The sequence below is a fragment of the Diadema setosum genome, chromosome 3 (genome assembly GCF_964275005.1).
Source record: "Diadema setosum chromosome 3, eeDiaSeto1, whole genome shotgun sequence".
Classification (NCBI taxonomy): Eukaryota; Metazoa; Echinodermata; class Echinoidea; order Diadematoida; family Diadematidae; genus Diadema; species Diadema setosum.
In genome coordinates this window covers 37,897,767-37,919,555 of record NC_092687.1, presented here as the reverse complement: position 1 = coordinate 37,919,555, position 21,789 = coordinate 37,897,767, and the positions used below count along the sequence as shown (strand labels likewise).

Genomic DNA, 21,789 nt, shown 5'->3' with positions numbered 1-21,789 from the left:
CTGCCATAAGCCTTGTACGTATGACATTTTGCCTCTGACGAAGATTCTCTTCATTCTGCCAGGATCGAAAGCTCACCGCCCTTTTGAATTAGTTTTGAAATTCAACATTAGTGACCTTTTTAGGACAGTTCTTTCTTTCTGTCTGTCTTTCTAGATTAGATGCAAATGTTGGGGTTTCTACTTCTTCTTTTCCTCCTCCTCCTCTTTCTCCTCCTCCTTTTAGTGTAAGCAAATACGTAGGTAATACCTGTCCCAGCTCGGGAAAAAAAAATCCCACACGGTGTCTGCCTCTTTTTTTATTCAAAATTCTTTGCTCATTCTTGCCCCGCCGCCAAGTCTTCAAACAGTGTGAGGTGGATCTTTCGCACTTTTCGGGCAAAATGCAGATTGTATTGCTTCGCGTTGAATAGATTTTATTTGTTTTACGTGGCTACCGAAGGGAGCTTGAGTCCTCTTATTAAAAGTAAACAACCACGAGAACTCTTGATGATAACCTAGCAAGCAGCACCAGAGCTAACAAAGGGAAGAGACGAGGCACTAAAAGTGCGCTGCACATGGTATGCTTGGAATCCATTAACCCCATAAAGCCCAAGCTATTTTGACCCCTTCCAGCTGCAATGTCCAAGCCCAAGGGGGGTCCCCTGTATAACTTCTTTATCATATGATGTATGACCGTCATATTTGGCACATGGGTAGAATAACTTATACTCTACATGACCCAACACTAGAAAATTTTCAAGGTCATCCACTGAGGGCGCTATTTACCAAAATATAAAGATATACATAGGAAATACGCTAAAATCATATTTTTCTTGTTATTTCTTTATTCCCAGTATATGTTTTTATGTCATATCAATCATTTTGAGGAAAGGAAAGGCAAGGCAACCTTCACTATCAGTTATGGTTGACATTTCTCAAGGTCAACATTTGGGGGCGCTATTCATTACAATATAAAGAAATATATGAAACCTATGATGTATTGCTTGGAATGGGTACATGTATATTGGCATCACATTTCATATTTCCAAAATATTGAATTTTGAGTTTGAAGATTGATAATATGATAAACAAATGATATTACAGGCAAAGCTTGTGTGAAGATAACACAAAATAAAAGGGTAGTCTTTGAAAATGCTGTATTTTCGATTATTTCTATTATATCTATTATTTGATGCATATGTCATATACAAAATAAAGGAAATAATAAGAAGACCATTTCAGGGTAATTCACAACCATAATTGCTTCGCATTTTTGTCCTTCAGCAAATTACAGTCAAGAAAACCCCTATTTCATTCGTTATTATATTGTTAACTGAAATTGGAATAGAAAATCATGTAAAATCTGACGAACATGGTTGTGAGTTTACGGTTGCCATGACCACCAGCAATATTGGACATAACTAAATTATATATCAAAATGTTTGCAATAAAAGTTTAGGAAAAGTCAGCAAATTTGATTGAAATCGGGTAAAGGGTGTAGGACTGGCAAACGAAAATATGGTAGGGGGCACAATGTGCCCCCCCCCCCTTGGGCTTTATAGGATTAAGAAAGACGCATTGTCAACATTCACATCCCTACGCTCAAATCCTTCAACATTTCTTCAAGACACCGACACAGGGTTTGGTCTGGGTTTTTTTTTATATATAAAAAAATGAAATAAAATTCAAAGGAAATGAAATGAGGTTAAAGGAAATCAAATTCAAATTTTATTTTCAATTTTGATATTAGAATATGCAAATTAACATTTACAAGGTAAACATTATGATCTTGCTACTAACAAAGCCCGTGGTCTAGACAATGTACCTGCAATTATCCTTAAGTCTATATCATAACCCTCTTACTTATCTCTGTCGATGCTCCAAAACAAGGTTCCGTTGACATGGAAACGGTCTCGCGCCACGCCAATATATACAGATGAATTGTACAGGGCCCTGTTTCATGAAGAGTTATAATTGATTGTATAGTTGATTTCTATTGTAAGTCTATGGCAGCCGGTGTGGTGTGTGGTACGGAAATTTATAGTCGCTTATATCTTTTGATTAAACGGCCGGGGCCCAGGTCAATATCACAGGTGAATATTATTACAGACCATATCAGTTTCCGAGGGATAGCAAAAATTATGGAAAAAATATAATGATATCAATTGTACAGATATCTTCAGGGGAAAGTACTACTGATGGTGCATCAATTAGGATTATTTCACATCCAAACACTTCAAAAAAATGACGGCCTAAGTGTACAAATGTTACTAATTTTTATATAACATTATTACTAAGAATCAAGTGGATTATTGTTCTATCATTTGGGGGAATATGGCAAAAACATTCTGTGAAAAGCTGCAGAATATAAAATATAGAGCAATAAGAGTGGTAGTGTGAGTTGACTGAAAATTTCCAAGTAAAGCCTTATGGCAGTTGACCAAAACATATTGCAATGACAATATTAATTGACATTTAGACAGACGCGATAAACAGTTATACGTATAATGTACAAAATTGTAAATGAAAGCATGCGCTCACCTATAATCGAATTATTCGTACAATAATCACAGGTCACAAACGTACGCACCAACGTGTGATGAATGAAATTGCTTCTTTAACTAACTAAAATGGTAGTATGAATTTAACTCTGAAGCAATCCAAATGCTGTTGTTTTTCGATCTGTCGTGGATCGCCATGCGATGTCGAGTTTTTGATTAATGGTACTCCAATTCATAATGTGAAAGAAAAATCTGAAAAGTTCTTGGGCTCATTGTTAACATTTTGGATGAAGACTAGCGACGCTTTCATGTTTATCAAAGAGAAACACATATCTTGAACAATGTTGATGAAAGTCATGTCCGAAATGAATACAAAGTAGCCGTGCTGACCAGATACTCTTTGCCTTCTTTGTGTTATTTCCTTACTGAACATGATATGACAAGCACCCAGTTATCTATTCTTGACGGAATGGTAACTAAGCAACTAAAACTATGGCTGAAGATACCAACACACGGCGCTACGCCGGCTATTCTCCACAGCCGAGATGGTCTCCAATTCAAAACCATATCTGAGTTGTACAAAGAGTGTCATGTACTAGCACATGCATCCTCCCGTTTGGGAGCTGACACTAAGGTTCAAAATGCTCTGGATAACAAAGTATCACGAGAGTCAGAATGGTCAAAGAAAATGTCATTATGTAATGCTGCAGTCTGTGAAAGTTATGTACATCAAACACAAGATGTAACCATTGGAAAGACAAAGACTAAGATCAAAGGGATACTCAAAGAAGAACAGAAAGATTATTGGAGATCTAAAGTCGCTCCTTTGGTCTTTCAAGATGACTTTCTGAAGTTGGTGGAGTTAGAAAAGGGTGACCTTACATGGAGATCACCAAGCGCGCCGGAACACTTCTGGTTTTGGGGGGGCAAAATCTCAAGGGGGGCACATTGTGACGATGTGAGATCCTCGGCGCGTGAGCGAAGCGAATGAGCGGGGGGGGGGGGGGGATGGAAAGGGGGATACCCCCCCCCCCCCCCCCACTGTAGGGAGCTTTTGTAAAACAGGGTACAAAAGTCGCGTTTATAGACCAAATTTCTAAGGAATTAAACATGGTGAAAATAATCAGTGCGTAGGACTGTGATTATTACATACGGGAGTACATAATAATGTGATGGTGTGAGATCCTCGGCGAGGGAGCGAAGTGACCGAGCAGGGGTGGGGACTTTTTGTAAAAGGAGAGTATAAAAGTCGCGTTTACAGAGAATTAAAGCAAATTTCTGGGGAATTAACATGTTGAAAAAATCAGTTGTTACTATGATCATAATATACGGGAGTACATTAATAATGTGATGGTGCGAGATCTTCGGCGAGGGAGCGAAGCGACCGAGCGGGGGGAGGGTGTGGGAGGGGGATACCCCCTCCCACGGTAGGGAATTTTTGTAAAAACAGAGTATAAAAGTCGCCTTTATAGAACATTTAAAAGCAAATTTCTATGGAATTAACATATTGAAAAAAATCAGTTGGAAGGACCATGATCTTAACATACGGGGGTACATTATGTGATGTTGTGAGATCCTCGTCGAGGGAGCGAAGCGACCGAGCGGGGGAGGGTGTGGGAGGGGGATACCCCCTCCCACGGTAGGGACTTTTTGTAAAAGGGACTTTTTATAAAAGTCGCTTTTATAGAGCGAGCCACTTTCACTTTGCAATTTATCTGAAATGTACTCATTAAAAGCTTAAAGGTGATCGCATCGTTCGAACAATAAAAAATATTCTTATACTACTAGAAAGCAAAGAAGAAAATGAAATATGTAAGGTTTACTAAAGTTATGTTTCAGCGGGCACACTCGAGGACACGAGGCTACCATCTATACACAAAATTTACTCATAAGTTACTATTAGTGTATAGATACAATAATGTATGTTGTTAGTGCACTTTGCATTTTCAGTTATGAAATTACAACATTTAGACAAGAAATATGCCTTTATTGTTCATTTTGGTCTTTAAATCAGTGATTAATTATTTGTCACAGGGGGCACTTTGGGGGGGCAAAAACTCGTTTTGCCCCCCCAACATTTTGTTTGGGGGGGGGGGGGGGGAAGTGCCACCCCTGCCCCCCCCCCCCCCCCGCTTCCGGCGCCCTTGGAGATCACATTATTTAACCTCCCTAAGGGCGTCCGTAAGTGCGGCTATTAACGCCCTCCCAACGGCAGACAACCTCAGCAGATGGGGCAAAAGGCTAAACACCCGCTGCACATTATGCGGAAACCACGAAACCCTGTTGCACATTCTCAATAATTGCAAAAGTGCACTGGAACAGGGTAGGTGCAATTATCGACATAATAGCATCTTGCAGTACTTGGTCTCTTTCATAGGCAAAGTGAAGCCAGACAAAGTTATCTGCCATGCAGACCTCCCGGGGCATGACATAAATGGAGGTACGGTCCCGTCTGATCTCACACCCACCTCAGAAAGACCAGACATAGTCTTAGTCAATCAAAGTAGCAAATCAGTAGTAATTGGCGAGCTCACCGTCCCTTTTAAATCAAACATTGACTCTGCTCACAACAGAAAATCTGAAAAATACGCCTCATTGGTGCTTGACATTGAGAACCAAGGATACTCATTTGAGTTAATCTGTTTCGAGGTAGGATCCAGGGGACTGTTGACCAAGGAAAACAAACGTCAAGTCACTAAGCTGTTCAAGTTTGTAAGTGACACTCGAAGAATTCGGGAACATATAAGAACCATATCGAAAATTGCTATTCTTACCTCGTTTGCCATTTATAATGCCCGCAACGAACCCTCTTGGACTAAACCGGCGTATCTCCAGCCTGCAACGGAAGATTCTTGGTGTTTCTATCTAGTTCTATGTACACACGCATACATAAACACACATAAAATAATACACACACCCATACTCACACACAAACACACACACACACATCCACACACACATACACCACGCACACTCATCTTTCACACTCACACATGATTATAGACACACAAAACGCATACACATACACACACGAACGGGCCCATGTGCGGACCTATGCAGGCCTTGCATTCACATGTTTCTTTTTGGCGAGTATATTGTAGATTGATCATTATAGGTCAATGATATTGATTATCATCAATAATATGTACCCCTCATCCGTATTGCACATACTGCGCTCCATATCAGTATATTATTCTGTTATAAATGTGTTTTATATTGTAATGAACAACGAATGGATTTTGTAATGTATAAGTAGTGTGAAAAGATTACGTATTTTAAATTCTGATGAACTGTTTTTGGCATAAATTGTCAGAGATAGTTTAAGTGTTGTTTTGTTTTATGTATTGTACTTGCGGAAGTTTTCATAACTGATTTATAATATGTTTTTACATATATCTTAGTAATAAGTAGAAGGAAGGCGCATTCTTCCCGTAAAATTGAATATATTTATTTATAATGATATTCCCTGTTAAATATGCCGAATAGAAATAACAAAACAGAGGCAAAAGTTCAAGAGGGTTGAAATGAGACAAATCTTAAGATTGCAAAGGTTAAGAATTGGTGGTTTGCTGGCATCTTAGACTTATCATCCTCTTCCTTATCGCCACTATCATAATTATCATCAACATCATCGTCACCATCATAATCATCACCATCATCATCACCATCATCATCTTCATCAATATTGCCATTATCATCATAATCATCATCATCATCATCATTATCATCACCATCATCATCGTCATCATATGAATTATATCAGTGAGGTGAGAGAAATATTATATGTATATCATATGTTTATATACAGTAATTTTCCCCCTTTGTATTGTTGAATATGTATATCTATAGGATTTATATCTTTGCAAATGTATTTATCATTATATATTTTCCCGTTTTTTCTATAATATTGGATGTGAAATAATTATGATTATATTGGGTGGATTTAATGCAATTTATTGGTAGTGAATTTCGGTAGATTCGTATAATAGAACGAATGATTAGAGTCATTTTTTGTGTGTTTCTTAGGTTGTGTATGTATGCTGATATAAGTTCATTTTTTGTGTTTGTTTTTTTTTTCTTTTCGTCCTGAAACAGCTGTTCATGTATTATGTTTGTGTGTAAATGTACTTGTATACATGTATATATTACTTGTGTAAATGTCAATTGTGGTGTTATGGACCGGGTCTACTGTATTTCTTTCCTTGTACTTACCTGCCTGTGGTGGGCAGGTAGTATCCTAGGATTATTTATCACATGCTTTAATTTGCAAAGGAAATAAAGTATGTTATACGCACAATGCTGTTTGCAGAAAACAACTCTTTAGTTAGATATACCCCAAATCAAACATCAATTAAAAAACGCAGTTTTCACATCGTGTTACACTTTAATATGCAACAGTTTACCAAGGGATGCGAAACAAAGTGTTTCGCTGGTTGTATTAAAATATATGGCTATGTTATATACAAAGATATACAGAGTTCCGCTTATACTGTCCAACATATTTATTTCAACCCGCTTTGAATAATTTGAAAAAGACGGTTCTGAGTACAGTATCAAGACATTCTGTGTACTAAGCAGACTAACATATTCAATGGTTTCTTTGTCAGTTTTGTCGAAATAAGGCGTGACTGATTGCTCTATTTCGTGTACTCGGAGAAGTATAACCAACCAGAATTATGACCGACGAAATTGACCGGATTCTCAGTACATCACATACAGGTAACAACCGCATGAACAAGGAAAAGTCAGAGCAAAGTGCATGAGAGGTCCACCGTGAGTAATGAAAGGAAACTCGGGTGAACACTGACTCTGGTGGTATCCAATATTAGTTATGCTATAATTGTATCTTGTAACACGAGATAAAAAGTACGAATAATACCTGTCTGTTCATTTTTGTTGTAAACAATGTTTTAATCCTTTTCATTAGCTAAAAATGAAACTTCTAATAGTCCCAGTAACCATTGCAGGCCCGTAGCGATGGGTGGGGGGGGGGGGGGGTGGGTGTTCAAGGGGTTCCACAGACCCCCCCCCCCCCCAAAAAAAAAAAAAAAAAAGAAAGAAACGAAACAAAACAAAACAAAATACTCCTAGTTGCCGGCCTGCACGTCATTGGTAAAGCGAGACCTCACATTTGCCCATACTTTCATTCCAAGGAATGATATCTGGTATATATACAAAGCCCATGCGACTCTTCTTATCAATTAAGGTTATCAGTGGTTATAATTCAACATCTTCAAAAGTCAAATTCCACATCGCGTACAAATTGACCGTTGACACGATGTCTGCTATTAGTTTTGAAAGTGGTTTCACCGTATGCCTAGATATTCATCAACATTCATCAACTGAAACATTGATAAAATTTACCTTAAGTACGCACTGATGTTTACACCAAGTGCGAGTTCATATTATTTTTTGTTGCTATTTTAACCCTAATTAATAGCAAAAAGGTACCTCCTCCGTGCAACATACGAACAATATCAATAAAAGGAAAGAGATGTCAGCATCAACTATTAGAATAATCTGCTCCCGAATACTTCCTCTTACACACCCTACTCTATTCGATTCGAGGACAAGTCTTCATTTTATCATGTACACCGATCGCAACTGTTGAATAATTGAAAGATAGACAGACTTTTTTTTCTTGTAACAGTAGTGGTAAAAGAAATATATCTCCAGGGCTCTAAACAGACAGGATTAACTTTTCTTAAAACCAGTTTATCAAACAATGCCTCCAGTTAAACCCAAACCAAACCAAAACGAACATAGATCTGCGTTGTTCTTTCTTACACGCTACTACCTGATTTGACATCGTGCAGAGATGAAGCTCTATAAAAAAAAAAAAAAAAAAAAAAAAAAAAAAAAAAAAAAAAAAAAAAAACTGCGGTTGACATCTGCCGTTTGAAATAGCTTTGTTTGATGTATTTTCTTTTTTAATGGGATGTAATCTGCCACACTCAATCTTGCTGTTTTTCTTACTTCACTCAAAGACGACTTCCCTGTAGGAGCGTGTTTGGAAGGAGGGCTAAAACTTTTCCAACCGAAACGCTGACCACATCAGCTCCATGAGGTATGGGGAAATGTCAGCAACTGCGGAAAAATGCTTCATTTTTGAGACCATCATGGTGTCACTGTTCACAACAAAGTTAACATAGTTGACTTATAATATAATATAATCTGATTGGTATTAACTTCACACGCAGCGTTTGGAGACATATTCCGACAAAAACATCCTTCCAGGGAAAGAGGGGCGTCTGGATGGCAGTCTGATAAACAGCTTCCACCAGATCACTGGATAGCACGTAGCAAGCGCCGATCAGGTATTAAGTTTGATTGGGGTAGTACTAATACTCTTTCGAAAGGTACCATTTACCTTCTCTACTGCTGGCATTCCGCACAACGGGAGTATTAATCACGACTTTGCCTGCAGAGAAGTTCAAGGCTGGTTGATCCTGAAGCATTCCCAGTAGCCGCTGCTGATGTAGCATGACGTCATCGTCCAGTTTCACGACAAATTTGGCATGGCGACAAAATCGGCTGGCCCACTTGAACGCCGCCACAGTTTTGCGCGTTAGATTGTGGTAGCTATATTATGAAGTTCTCCTGGACGATGTCCCCATAACGGTAGGCCTCGTCATCAATGACCACCTGCCTGGAGATGTCCGTGAATACGAGAATGAAGATAGTCTTTGTTTCTCCTTGTTTATCGAAGGGCCAGGACGAGTTTCTCCCGTAGGTGCGGCGTATCAGCTGGCGTCGCTCATGGTTGGTGGGTGACGCTGTAACTAGAATTAGGAGAAAAATATCAGCCCGTCCTTGGTTCCTCATACAGGTGTCTGTAGGGTTGTGGAAATATTGGTAACTGTGATCGTCGATTGAGGTACAGACCTTTATCGTGCTGACTGTTCCTCATTTTTCGAAATCGGGTCTTTGATGCACTGGGACCTGCGACATTCAGCATAACTCGGTAGAGATGTCTGCTTTCACACGAGATGAGAAGACATCAATGTCAAGGCGACAAGACACACAACCAAGCACAGACGCTGATTCGGCCTGGGGTGTACAATACTTTGTTTGTGCAAGGAGGTTTTATACATGGAGTTCCAACTGGCTGTAATTATTCAAACAGTTGTCAGATTTCTATTGATGTACAAAAGAATTCCACAGGTGCACATGTGCCTTTGAAGATCGATGTTCCAAGCCGCCGTCGTGCTGAGCAATCTGAAGATTCATTTTGAACGTTATCATAATGTTGGCCATATTTTGCTTATTTATTTATTAAGTGAAATGAAATTTCACTTAATAATAAAGCATGTAAAACAAAAGTCAATTCCGTTCAGAAAATTGCGCAAAAGTGTAAATCACAGCTGTATTATGTGAAAATGTTTAAAACTGTACCATCCTGGAAAGCTGGTTTTATAACTTTTCGACTTAATTTGCCCAAATGAAACTAATATGTAATAATCTTCAAGTATAATTCTTTATTGATAGATATATCAGGTTAGTGCCCGCGTATGCCCAGTCGAGTAATTTTCATCTTCATTTCAGCATTTTTCCTACATTTCTGTGCGCGCATCCTCGTGTCTGTACTACCTACCTTTTATAAGAAGGGATAGCGAAAAGTAATTACCATCACAAAGACATATCTGCCTTTGAAAGTGGCTGGTGATTATGCAATGAGACACGAGTCAATTGTCTTCGTATCGGCGCGGCAGATCCTGTTTGGCACATGCTTCAAATATTTTTGAGCGGCGGCTTCGAACATAGATCAAAGGGAATAACTCTGTTGTTACTCCATCTCTTCAACCTCCTTGGTTTGTGTAAGATAGTCATACTGTCCGAATGATTCTCCGAGTCTTGCTGTAGCGGAGACACGAAAAAGTAGCAATGGAATACAAATATTTCTTCTTCCTCTTCCCCCTAATCTGCAGCTTTCAATGCAGAAAATAAAGAGATACGTCCCAGATTGAAGCCAGCATCTCAGTCTCTCCCTTTATGAGCATTCTTTACTCAGTCTCACTCGGTGAGTCTTCAAATAGGTCATGATCGATCTCGCCCATTATTCACTTCGGAGGCAGGTCGATGATGTTTAACTCACCCACGGAGCTCTAGAGATATAAATAGATAGGAACAGACGCACTAAAAGTGTGGTTCGCATGGATTTTTCTGAAAGAAAGATGTTACGTAAACATTAACATCTTTTCGCCAAATCTCCGAGACACTGCCGGAATTATTGAGGCCTTACTTCGGTAGAAGAAACATTTTGCTTCCTAAACACTTTCGACATTCCGTGCTAAGTGATCAATTAACTGTACTAATGCCCTCTTAACAACTCGTTAACAATTCCACGCCTTCCGCTGGGGAAAAAAAATCAATAATTGCAAGAAGTTCATTATACCCCGTTCCTTCTGCAATTCTCTGAGTGCCTTTAATGCCTACAAACGAGATTCTTTTTGTACGTCTACAGAGAACAGAGAGGTTGGTAGGCCATAAAAGCAGACACTCTTGTCTTCATCTTGGGAACCTGGTATGCCAGGTTCCCGTAAGGAACGGGATACGGAACAGTTCAGGTGAAAGTCAGAATCAGACACCTGAGGTGAGGCAAAGGAAGAACTTCTGAAATTTAACATTTACTCTGAAAGCTCACCCCTCTTCATATTGTGTCTCCTCCTCCTTCTCCCTCTCACGCTCTTTCTCTTAAAGGCTTATTTGCAGATGAAATATAAACCCAGCATTAGTGCTTCAAAATAGTTCTAAAATGTGAGTTGGGGAAAGAAACAACCACTGTAAAAATTTTTATTTGTATAATCGATGTTACGTATTGTTAAATACACAAAATGTAAACAATAGTTATGCTAGAAATGTTTCCAGACTAAACCGTCGACAGTTACGGTTTAATAATAAAAATACTGATATCTCCTTATTTGAGGCTTTATTGCAAAAAAAAAAAATTGTATGGTAGGATATTTTGTGATACAACAGACCTATTATATGCATCAAATGTGATATCTTGAACACTTTTTTATTAAATCGCTGCTCCCGAAGGTAAACTGGCCCTTTAATGTCTTTCTCTGCAACTTTCTCTATCCCTCTCCCGCTTCCTTCTTTAGGGAGAGAGAGAGAAAGAGAGAAAAAGAGAGAGATAGACAGAGATGTATTTGCAAATAATATTACACAGGCTTCGGCAAAGAAAAAAGTGTTGAACCATGGAGCTACCTTAATAATAGCTCCATATTCCATTGTTTTGTTTTGAATCGTAACAACCCTTTTCATTCAATATTGCCAAATACCAGGCTTTTACTGTCCTGAATTTACGGTGGATGTGCTGGCAACTACAATTTATATAACGTAACATTAGTATCAGATGTCATGAACAATCAGCTCATCACATCTCAGTGAATTGACAAATCAAAGCGCGTGTTGGTACAAATGCCTTTTTTTTTCTCATGTGCACAGCGGAATCAATATTTTTTTTTTCCATAATGTTTTATACATTCACATTCAACTAAAGTGCATAAAAACCCAAATACAATGAAATATGTATCAAAATCAACATAAATCAGCATTATATAATCATAATCGATGAAATGAAATCAAGCTGATCTTTAAGCGAACAATACAGTCATAAAAGACATACTTTTCCTCATCATCAATAAACCACATACACCAGTATTAAAATGGAACCAAGATTTTCATTCCACTTATGAAGTCTTTGCCACCCAGTGGTTTGAACCAATGCCCCTCCCCCCCCCCTCCATTTTCCCTTCCGCTCCCCTCCCATCCCATCCCACTCTTAATTCCCATCACTTTCGGGTAATCTCTACCCCTCCAATCCCACCCTCCCTGCTGTGGATATCGCTGGCTCCGGGTTTTATGATGATCCATACACTATGCTATTCGCACCCAACAAGCGGCCATACCTAGCAGGCCTACAATGTATCGCGCATTTGGTCTATTCAGTTACTGTTAAATATTTTTATTTTTTAATCCATTTAATTCCAACAGCTCCCACATTAAATCAAGTAGCATCGGTCCACCATCTCTCCCTCTCTCCCTCTCTCCCCTTCTCTCTCTGTATGTATATTCATGACGAGCTTGCTTCCAAAATGAGCTAAATCCATCGTTTTTTACTTATTGCTTTTTGGAAGCATGCTGTTCATATATATATATATATATATATATATATATATATATATATATATGTATAGGGCGTCTTGTTAAAATGTGAGTGTGTTGTGGTGAATAAATGAAATCAGTCTTGTTTGGATGATAACCTGAGAGAGGAAGAAAGCGACTTTTTGTGAACTGATTTCATTATAGAGGTGAAAACAATGAATATAGAAAAGATATTATAGGTTTTCTGTCTAGGAGAGACAATGTAAATTAGATAGCCAATAACGAGTTTCAATTTAAATTGGTACAGTATTGTATATACAAACCATCATCTCTTTTCGGTTTGGTTATCAATCCATTGATGGCTTCACAAAAAAAAAATGATTTTCATAGCATTATATTTATACACATGGCTTGTTTGATCCCCTTATAGTAACACATCCCATACCAGAGTAGCATCCTCATCATTTACATTATTGTATTGATCATATCGTCGCTGGGGTGACAAGACGTTGTATCTCCAATTTTGGTGAAAATGACTTTTTTGGAGATATGGTCAGATAATCAGTCAAGTGATATACTGCCAAATCCTAGATGTCTTACCCCAAAAATGAAGCCATCACGGTATGTCAAAGGAAAGTCTATCCCAAACGCTATAGTGCTTTGACAGCCATGTTTTTTTATTTTTTTTTTTATTTTGCTCTCCTGAACATTTGACATTTTGTAGATACAAGGTCTTGTCGCCACAGCGACGATATATCTATAAATGTCTTGTAGATAAGTCCATTACTCCTGGTATTTTATTCTAAGACATATCTGATCACCTACATGTTTTTCAAGTCACAAGTTTCGACTTGACTGATATGCCGCCGGACGAAAGCCATCAATACTTTGAATGTCAAAGCTTTGCAAATAATCTGAATTACAGATCTTGTCAAAGACCTTTATCACATTTTGTTTTGTTAACCAAATGAAACAACAAAAACAAAACAAAAACAAACTTGGGTAACGAAAAGCATTCTGAAGTCCATAAACAGGAAACAAAGATTATTTCGTGCATACAGGGGCGGATCCAGGAATGGACAAAGAGATAGATAGATAAATAAATAAATGAAAAAAATAAACAAATGAAAAATAAATGAATAAATGAATAAAAATATAATGCCGTTGTCTTGCCTTACCTATACTGCATCTTCGTTTGCTCTGGAGCCACTGAGCGTGACGTAGATCGTCTCACCGACCTCCAGAAAAAAAAAAAGAAACTACTTTTTGGACTGTGTACCAACTCCCATTGTCTCGATTACACTTCCCCTCTTTTCAGAGACTTAGGCTGCCTATACCTTAAAGGTACAATATCATATAGATTGACTAATTCTATGTTAATTATGTACATTCGATGTTGCGGTGTATATTTTTGTATAGCTATTAACTTTTATGACGCATTCTATGAGTCATGATTTCAACGCAGGTTATAAACAAAATCTTGGTTTGCCATTATGCCGACTTAAGATAAAGTATATGAACTCAGTGCAATATAAAGGTACTAAATATGGAATTCACTGAAATCTATTATTCAATGCATTACGAGTCTAAATCTTTTTAAAGTTAAAACTGAAACAAGGTTTTGAAGCAACATACACTCACAACGTTCTGTTTTGTTTATTCTGTTTGTTTATGTGTGTATCATATGCCTTTAATTAAGTATCAGTGCTTTTATCTAATATTTTCTCTTTTTTCACGCCAGTTTGTTTTTATGTGTCTTTGTAAAGGGAATCGCAATCTTCAAGCCACCGGATTTTTAGTGGTTTTCCTCGACATTTTATTATTATACAAATATTTGCTGTATCGCTTTAATGAAATCAATAATTTGAATTGAAATAAATTGAATTGTATTGCTTAGTATGTTGTGCTGATTTGTGTTGATTGTGGTATATAATAGTATTTTGATATCTCATGTATTTGAGTGGAATATCGAATCAAAAGTTTATGGGAAAAAAAGCTATGATCATGATCAATTAATTCATACTTCATTTTTAAAAATCAATTCGGATAATTCTTATTGGATTAGATTTCTTCTTTGATGAAATCACCTATATGTCTTATTTTGTCTAGATTCATGTGCACCATCTGGTTGCTTACTATGAGATTCAAGTGAATCCTCACTGCCATCAAGAAGAAAACAAATAATGTAGTTATAAAATAACCGGTATGTAAGTTTATTTAAATATTGATATTATCTTGAACCTCGTCATTCATATTCAGAAATCGCACACCTAGCTCTGCTCTCATAGCGGAGGGTCTGAGTCTGCGAACCAGTGGTCGCGGACATCACCCCCATAAATATGAGACGGTGTTGGGCGTGCGATTTCTCGCATTTAAATGTCAAAAGAAATTAGTGGAGAGTAATGTTAATACGCACATATTATGTTGATAGGATTTGCAAGTACTACCCCGTGCCTTATCCATATTTTTTTTTTCTCTTTCTCTCTCTCTTATCATGTGACCAGACTATTTAAATCCCGGAAGGAAATATGCCGGAAATCATGTCATGAATAGCACTTGTGACTCTCTGGTGTACACAAGAAGAAATGGTTGTGGGTGTGTTTGTGTGTGTGTGTGTGTGTGCGTGTGTGTGCGTGCGTGTGTGTGTGCGTGTGTATGTGTGTATGTGTGTGCGTGTGTATGTGTGTGTGTATGTGTGTGTGTGTGTGTGTGTGTGTGTGTGTGTGTGTGTGTGTGTGTCGGGGGGGGGAATTCCAAACTCCCCACCGAGCATTAATTCAGTGTATGGATATTATCGTATTTTTGTTCCTGTTGTGAGGAAAGCCTGTAAACATGCTATATTTCATACATGTACGTAATACCCAAACCATTTCCAAAAAGTTGTAGAAATGTGAGCATTAAAATGTAAACGGGAAATGCTACAATGATTGTTATATTTTGTGTAAAGAAGTCTTATCGAGAGAAAGACAAGCCTAAATCAAGTATCTGGTAATCATAGGAAAGTAGGAAACCGAAAAATGATTACTATGTTTATCTCTTTGTATGAATGAAACGGGAAAGTTTGACATATTTGTACCATATCAAAGACCCTGCAGGAAGGGGATTTATGGGTGGTCCAATACATTCGCTGTCATCTGGGTGGTATACCCATACGAAAACCACGGCTGCGTGTGTCCTTTACACATAGAGATCAGTTATAAAGCCGTACACAACTCGTTCCGGGGATTCTTGAATATACAACGAACACGGTTATAACGAAATTCTGGATACAACGAAATCAAAATTCAGGCCGCAAAATTATCGGCTCTATGTATTGTTGTTGTTTAGTTGTTCGCTTAAAACGAAATTTCGATGCCTGTATAACGAAAGAATACTGCCGGTCCCGAGGACTTCGTTTTAACGGGAGTCTACTGTATCCGAACCAAGCCAGCCTTCCCACCCCATGGACCGGCCGGCCCCCACGCTCTATTGTGTTTTTCTGTATGGCAAAAGTGCAGGAATGTTGTCTGCTTGATCACTTTTTTTTTCCTGGTGTTATTTGACCTGATTTCCAACTTTAAGTATAAATCAATCAGAAGAAACTCGACCATTAACGGAACCACCCGTTTACTTATGTGGAGGGGTGAGGTAGAGAAATGAGGATTTGAAACGAGAGATCAGACCTTAGTGAGCGAATTATTTATTTTTGTTTTATATTTTTCTATTTTTCTTGACGAACAAGACAATTGCCGGGGGAGGGGGAGCCTATATTACATTACCACACAATGCCTGCGGTATATTCTTGTCTTATTTCATGTGGTGCCAACACGTACTACTGCATGGGAATACCACGTGTAGGACATTTGACATCGGGTTATTGGGTATGCATTGCCACATGGATACCATAGCTGGCTTTTCATATTATACCACATGAGAACGGTACATTACCAATCGAGTCCTGTGGTAGTGTACCGGATATTCTCATGGTATTTTGTGTGGTAACACCTGATACCACAGGATACATTGCATTAGAAACCACAGCCAGCTTTTCACATTACCACATCAGGACGAACCTGTGGTACCAACATGTACCACACAGTACCTGTGGTACCAACATGTACCACACAGTACCTGTGGTATACCAACATGTACCACACAGTACCTGTGGTACCAACATGTACCACACAGTACCTGTGGTATACCAACATGTACCACACAGTACATGTGGTATCAACATGCCCACACAGTACCTGTGGTACCAACATGTACCACGCAGTACCTGTGGTGCCAACATGTACCATACAGTACCTGTGGTAACATACATTTGTGTGGTAAATTGTGTGGTACCAACAGGTACCACATGGAATACCACAGGACCTTTTTGTTAGGAGGCACTGTGACAATGAGAAAGCCATACATGGTCTGAACACGGACCTACAAAAGATCTAAACCGGAATGCTTTGAGTTCGCAGTCTTCTTTATGGTATTGTTTCCACATCCTTCAACTACTAAGTATCTGTCCGTGAGGTCCGCTACCAACAACAAACTATTAACATGTCTACTCACTACTCCATCCAAATACCACATCACGTTTATGAACTCTAATGACCACTCCTTTCCAAAATATGTTTCCATGACAATATAGCTCTAGTGCCCCCTGCGTGAGTATAACAGGGAGTTTTCGCTACACGACGGGAAGACCGAGAATACGCGGAAGCAATCACCTGTGACAGTCCCCGTACTCGGACTCCCGTCCCCATATCGAAGCAGTTTCGCTTTCCTGTACAAGACGGGAGCGTATGAACAAGATCGCTGATTGGCTGGCTGGCTGGCTGGCTCACTCGCTGCCCAGCATTGGGACCGAACGCCATTTTGGCCGAGTACCGTACTCGTTTTCCCCAGGACGGGACGTTTCTCGGGTTTGATCATGCGCAGAAGAAAATTTTGCACACGGCACGCTCAACTCCCGGCCGCGTCGTGCTTGCGAAAACTCCCTAGTATCATCGACTGACGGGGAGAATAGTTTGCAGTAACACCACTCTCCGCCTGCAACTTACCAACGTCCAAGTTAATCCTCCCAGATGTACTTGATCCACAATCAATGCACTCCAACAACAATAGAACACCTGGATCACATCAACGACCGCCAAGCAAGACCCCGCACTCATACAATCGACTCTCAGCCCGCTTGTGCCGATGATCTCCACCTATAGGCGTTTTCACATCAGCCCGATAAAAATCCAAGCTCGAGATATTTTTTAACTTCCCATGTCAGAAAATAGCGCGCTATTTCGAAACATCGGGCTGATGTGAAAACGCCTTATAGGTCCGCATCCTCTCGTGAATAATGCATGAGATTGGTCTTGTACTATTTGAAGACTCGGGGGTAAGAATATTAAAGCAAAGAATGCACGTAAAGACAGAAACCGAGATACTGGCTTCGACCTGTATGTGACATATCGGTTCCTTTGCCTGCACTGAAAGCAGAAGTTCCACTTTAAGAACAAAAAATAATGTTGAGGTGATGACATTACCATCTCACTTTTTTTCACTTTCATTTCAACTGTACGAGAACTATAGTCTGCGTATAGCTCAACGCTTAAAGGCGCTGTCTCTGGCGCCAGAGACGTAAGTTTGCACTGGTGCAGGTTCGAACCCCAGAGGATGAAGAAAACAGGGAAATTAGTTCACAATATCATGACTTCCCTAATTTCTATCCTATTTTGCTCAGCTTTTCATTGCTATATTAGACCTCCTATTCGCACGATTTTACGCGTTCTTATTAGATTGATAAACTGGTTAGGACGGAGTTTCCCCTTTTAGAGGCACTCTTTACATGTACTCATAGCACATAAATATAATGATATAGATAAAAATGACATCTTTCAAGACACATGGCATGATATGCAGGTAAAGTGGACAAAATGTACATGACGTATTTCAATACTACAGAGCAAACATAATGAAACCACGGACGTTCAGAGAATGGAGTCACAACCGTCTTACATCCTTTGCTAGATGTTCGAAGTCGCCACTCGAAAATATTCGAAGAATGTGCCAAACTGGATCTGCAGCGCAGATAGGAAGACAATCTTGACTATTATGTCTCATTGCATAGTCACCAGAAACTTTAAACACTTTTTACATGATACAGCTCTGATTTATGACCTACACTTTTGCACAAATTTCTGGACGGGATTGACTTTTGTTTTATTTGCTTTAGTATTGGTTGAGGTGATGATTCATCTTTTAACTTTTTGCGAGATACTGAGAAACCACTTCATGAAATGTTAAACCGAATACAATAACATTCTAAGAGGAATTCCACTTTATTTAATGAAACTTGGTTTTGAAATGGCCGAGACATCGAAAAACAACGTAAAACAAAGCGATCCTGATAAAAAGTGGGTCCCACCTTTTGTTAGGATCACTTTTTTTTTTTTTATAATTATCTCAGCCATTTCAAAACCAATTTTCATAAAAAAAAAACTTTGAATTCTTTTTAGAATTATGTGCTCTTTCATACATATTATCATGAGAAGTTTCTCATTATCACAAAAATCATCGTAAAAATTATTGGAAACCTTAACCCCACCTCAAGTGAGATTTCAATGTTTCTGTATAAAACAAGCAAACTATTTTTTTTTTTTTAAATAGCTAACATTATGTTAACGTTCTTGTGAGTCTTCAGATTGCTTTCAAGACGCCAGCATCGAACATCGATCTTCAAAGGCACAAAAAGCACCAGCGGCATGTGGGATTCTTTTGTACATAAATAGGAGACTGACAATAATATTAGAATGATTGCAGCCACATGGCAGTTCAATTCTCGAACCTCGTAGAGCCTTGATGAGGCTGATCACAGCGAAACGTCACACATGACACGTGCGAACTTATACGTTTGCTAGGAGCTCTAGTCGATGATCTATTAGGTACATGTGCTATAATGCCGGGACAAACGCAACGATAGTTCGTCCCGCTCTCAAAAAGTAAACGATACTGTTAATCGTACATATTGTGTACGAACAGCGCCATCTCTGGTAATTTAACACAATCGACAGTATCTATATTTATTTGAATACAAATATGCAATGGTTATTTTTTATCACAATTCTATTTTCTTGGAGTTATTCAGCATTCAAAAATCTACACATAATGATTTGAATGACTGGTTTGATTATGACATCACCTGTAGATGTTAGTGCTGATGGATATCAAAAGATGAGCTTTAAACACGGCTTTGAACGAGTGTGGTGTACAACTTCCGATCTCACAACTGACCGATTTTGAATCCGAAATAGTAATAGTAATAATAATAATAATAATAATAATAATAATAATAATAATAATAATAATAATAATAATAAAAACGTATCTACGGTATTCTGAAGCTATTGTGATTTATTTCAGATCCAAACGTGGTCAGTCGTGCAATCGAAAATCGTATAGGTTAGGACTTACGGTGGCTTACATTATCATTTGATTATAGTTTATTATGAACAAGGGTATAGATTTTGAAGACTTCCGTGGTAAAAGAAGGTACAATGCTTCCTTGGTTTCCACTGGGAGAGTCGCATCGATCGTAATTTTCTGCTTCCTTCCGCAGAATCGATGGACAAGGTAAGAAATGCGCCCTCACGCGGCAGCGGCTTGCTGTGATCGCGTAATTCACAGGCAAAACACACACTCACACACACACACACACACACACACACACACACACACACACATACACACACAACATACACATACACACACACGTAAGAAAAGAGATTAACTAGTATTCTTCTCCAGAAGGCCTAGATTATGATCGATTCATTCCTTTTTTATACCCGCATACTTAGTAGAACGATTCCGATTGGATTTTTGTTGTTGTTTTTCAGATGTGATCGAGCATGTCTCTCTTTTTTTTTCATGTTATGGTTTGATTCATGTGCACTGTAAAGACTTCAACTTTGAGGTATACGCGAATTCTCAACAATACCAAAAAATATAAGTATGGTGATATGAAATAACTATTTCGACGTATGTTACCAGGGGGCCCACCTCCCTGATGTTACGGATATATTCCTGCCTGGAAACATTGTCACCTACACTGAATGAATAGCGGAAATAAATTTATAATGATCGGGACTGTAATGTTGTTGTTGTTGTTGTCTCAGAAAAAACAATTGTGGGGAAACCAAAACTTATAGCGGTACTCTGCCTCGTGGAGATTATATCGCAGCTCTATAGGCAAAAGCATTAACACTTGCATTGGACAACGGGTGTGCGCGGAATTACTTCTACAAAATGTTTGGAGGACTATCCATCCGCAATTCCACAGTGAAGTGAGATGCACGCTGAAGGATAATCCTCACGATTTCTTCCAGAAGGGTCATGGGGCACGATAACGTACCGAAGCCAGTTGTTATGGTACACATTAAAGGACAAGTCCACCTTCATATACATAAGGATTGAGAGAATGCAGCAATATTAGTAGAACACATCAGTGAAAGTTTGAGGAAAAATGGACAATCCGTTCAAAAGTTACGAATATTTTAAGTATCTGCGCAGTCACTGCTGGAAGAGAAGACTACTACAGTGTATGATGTCACATGCGTACAACTGCATAAGGAAAATAAAAAGAGAATTTCACAAAACTTTACTTTTTGAATGAAGTGCACAGTTCTTCGACTTGCTACTAACGTATGTTAAGGGTAATATTATTCCCCTGCCTTCTGAAAGAGAGAAGTCGAGTGTTCTTTTGTTATGCTAGAAAAATGGAAATATGTTGAATTTTCTTTATTCTTTCTTTATATCGTTGTACTCATGTGACATCACAAGCTATAGTAGTCTTTTCATCCAGCCGTGACTGAGCAGAAACTTCAAAAATTCATAACTTTTTAACGGATTATCCGATTTTGCTCAAACTCTCACTGATGTGTTCTACTAATATTGCTGCATTCACTCAACCCACATGTCTATGAAGGTGAACTTGTCCTTTAAAGGCAAACCGCGGGATAATCGTGACCATTATATCTATTGACCATTCATGCGCGACATTAAGTGATTTCTGCCTCCCTTTGATTTATTACCTTTTGAGGGGCATACGCTCAAGGTGTATAAAAGATGGATCCTATCGTCTTTATTTTGTATAAAATTATCATGATTATCCGTCTATGCCTTATAGATGATATTTCTTTATCTTTCTCTCTGCAATATCTCAAAATTCGAG

At 38.6% G+C, this 21,789-nt stretch overlaps 2 protein-coding genes across 4 annotated transcripts in view; one reads left to right on the top strand and one right to left on the bottom strand.

Annotated features, from left to right (window-relative positions):
• Nucleotides 1-21,789, bottom strand: part of LOC140226578 (uncharacterized) — a 187,526-nt gene that overhangs the window by 102,736 nt on the left and 63,001 nt on the right. The window lies entirely within an intron of this gene.
• The window catches only part of LOC140246839 (uncharacterized), a 50,460-nt gene continuing 31,643 nt past the window's right edge, over nt 2,973-21,789 (top strand). The window contains exons 1-2 of the mRNA XM_072326166.1: nt 2,973-3,028; nt 4,655-5,318. Coding sequence (XP_072182267.1) covers nt 2,973-3,028; nt 4,655-5,318 — 720 coding nt within the window. The remainder of the gene's footprint in view (nt 3,029-4,654; nt 5,319-21,789) is intronic.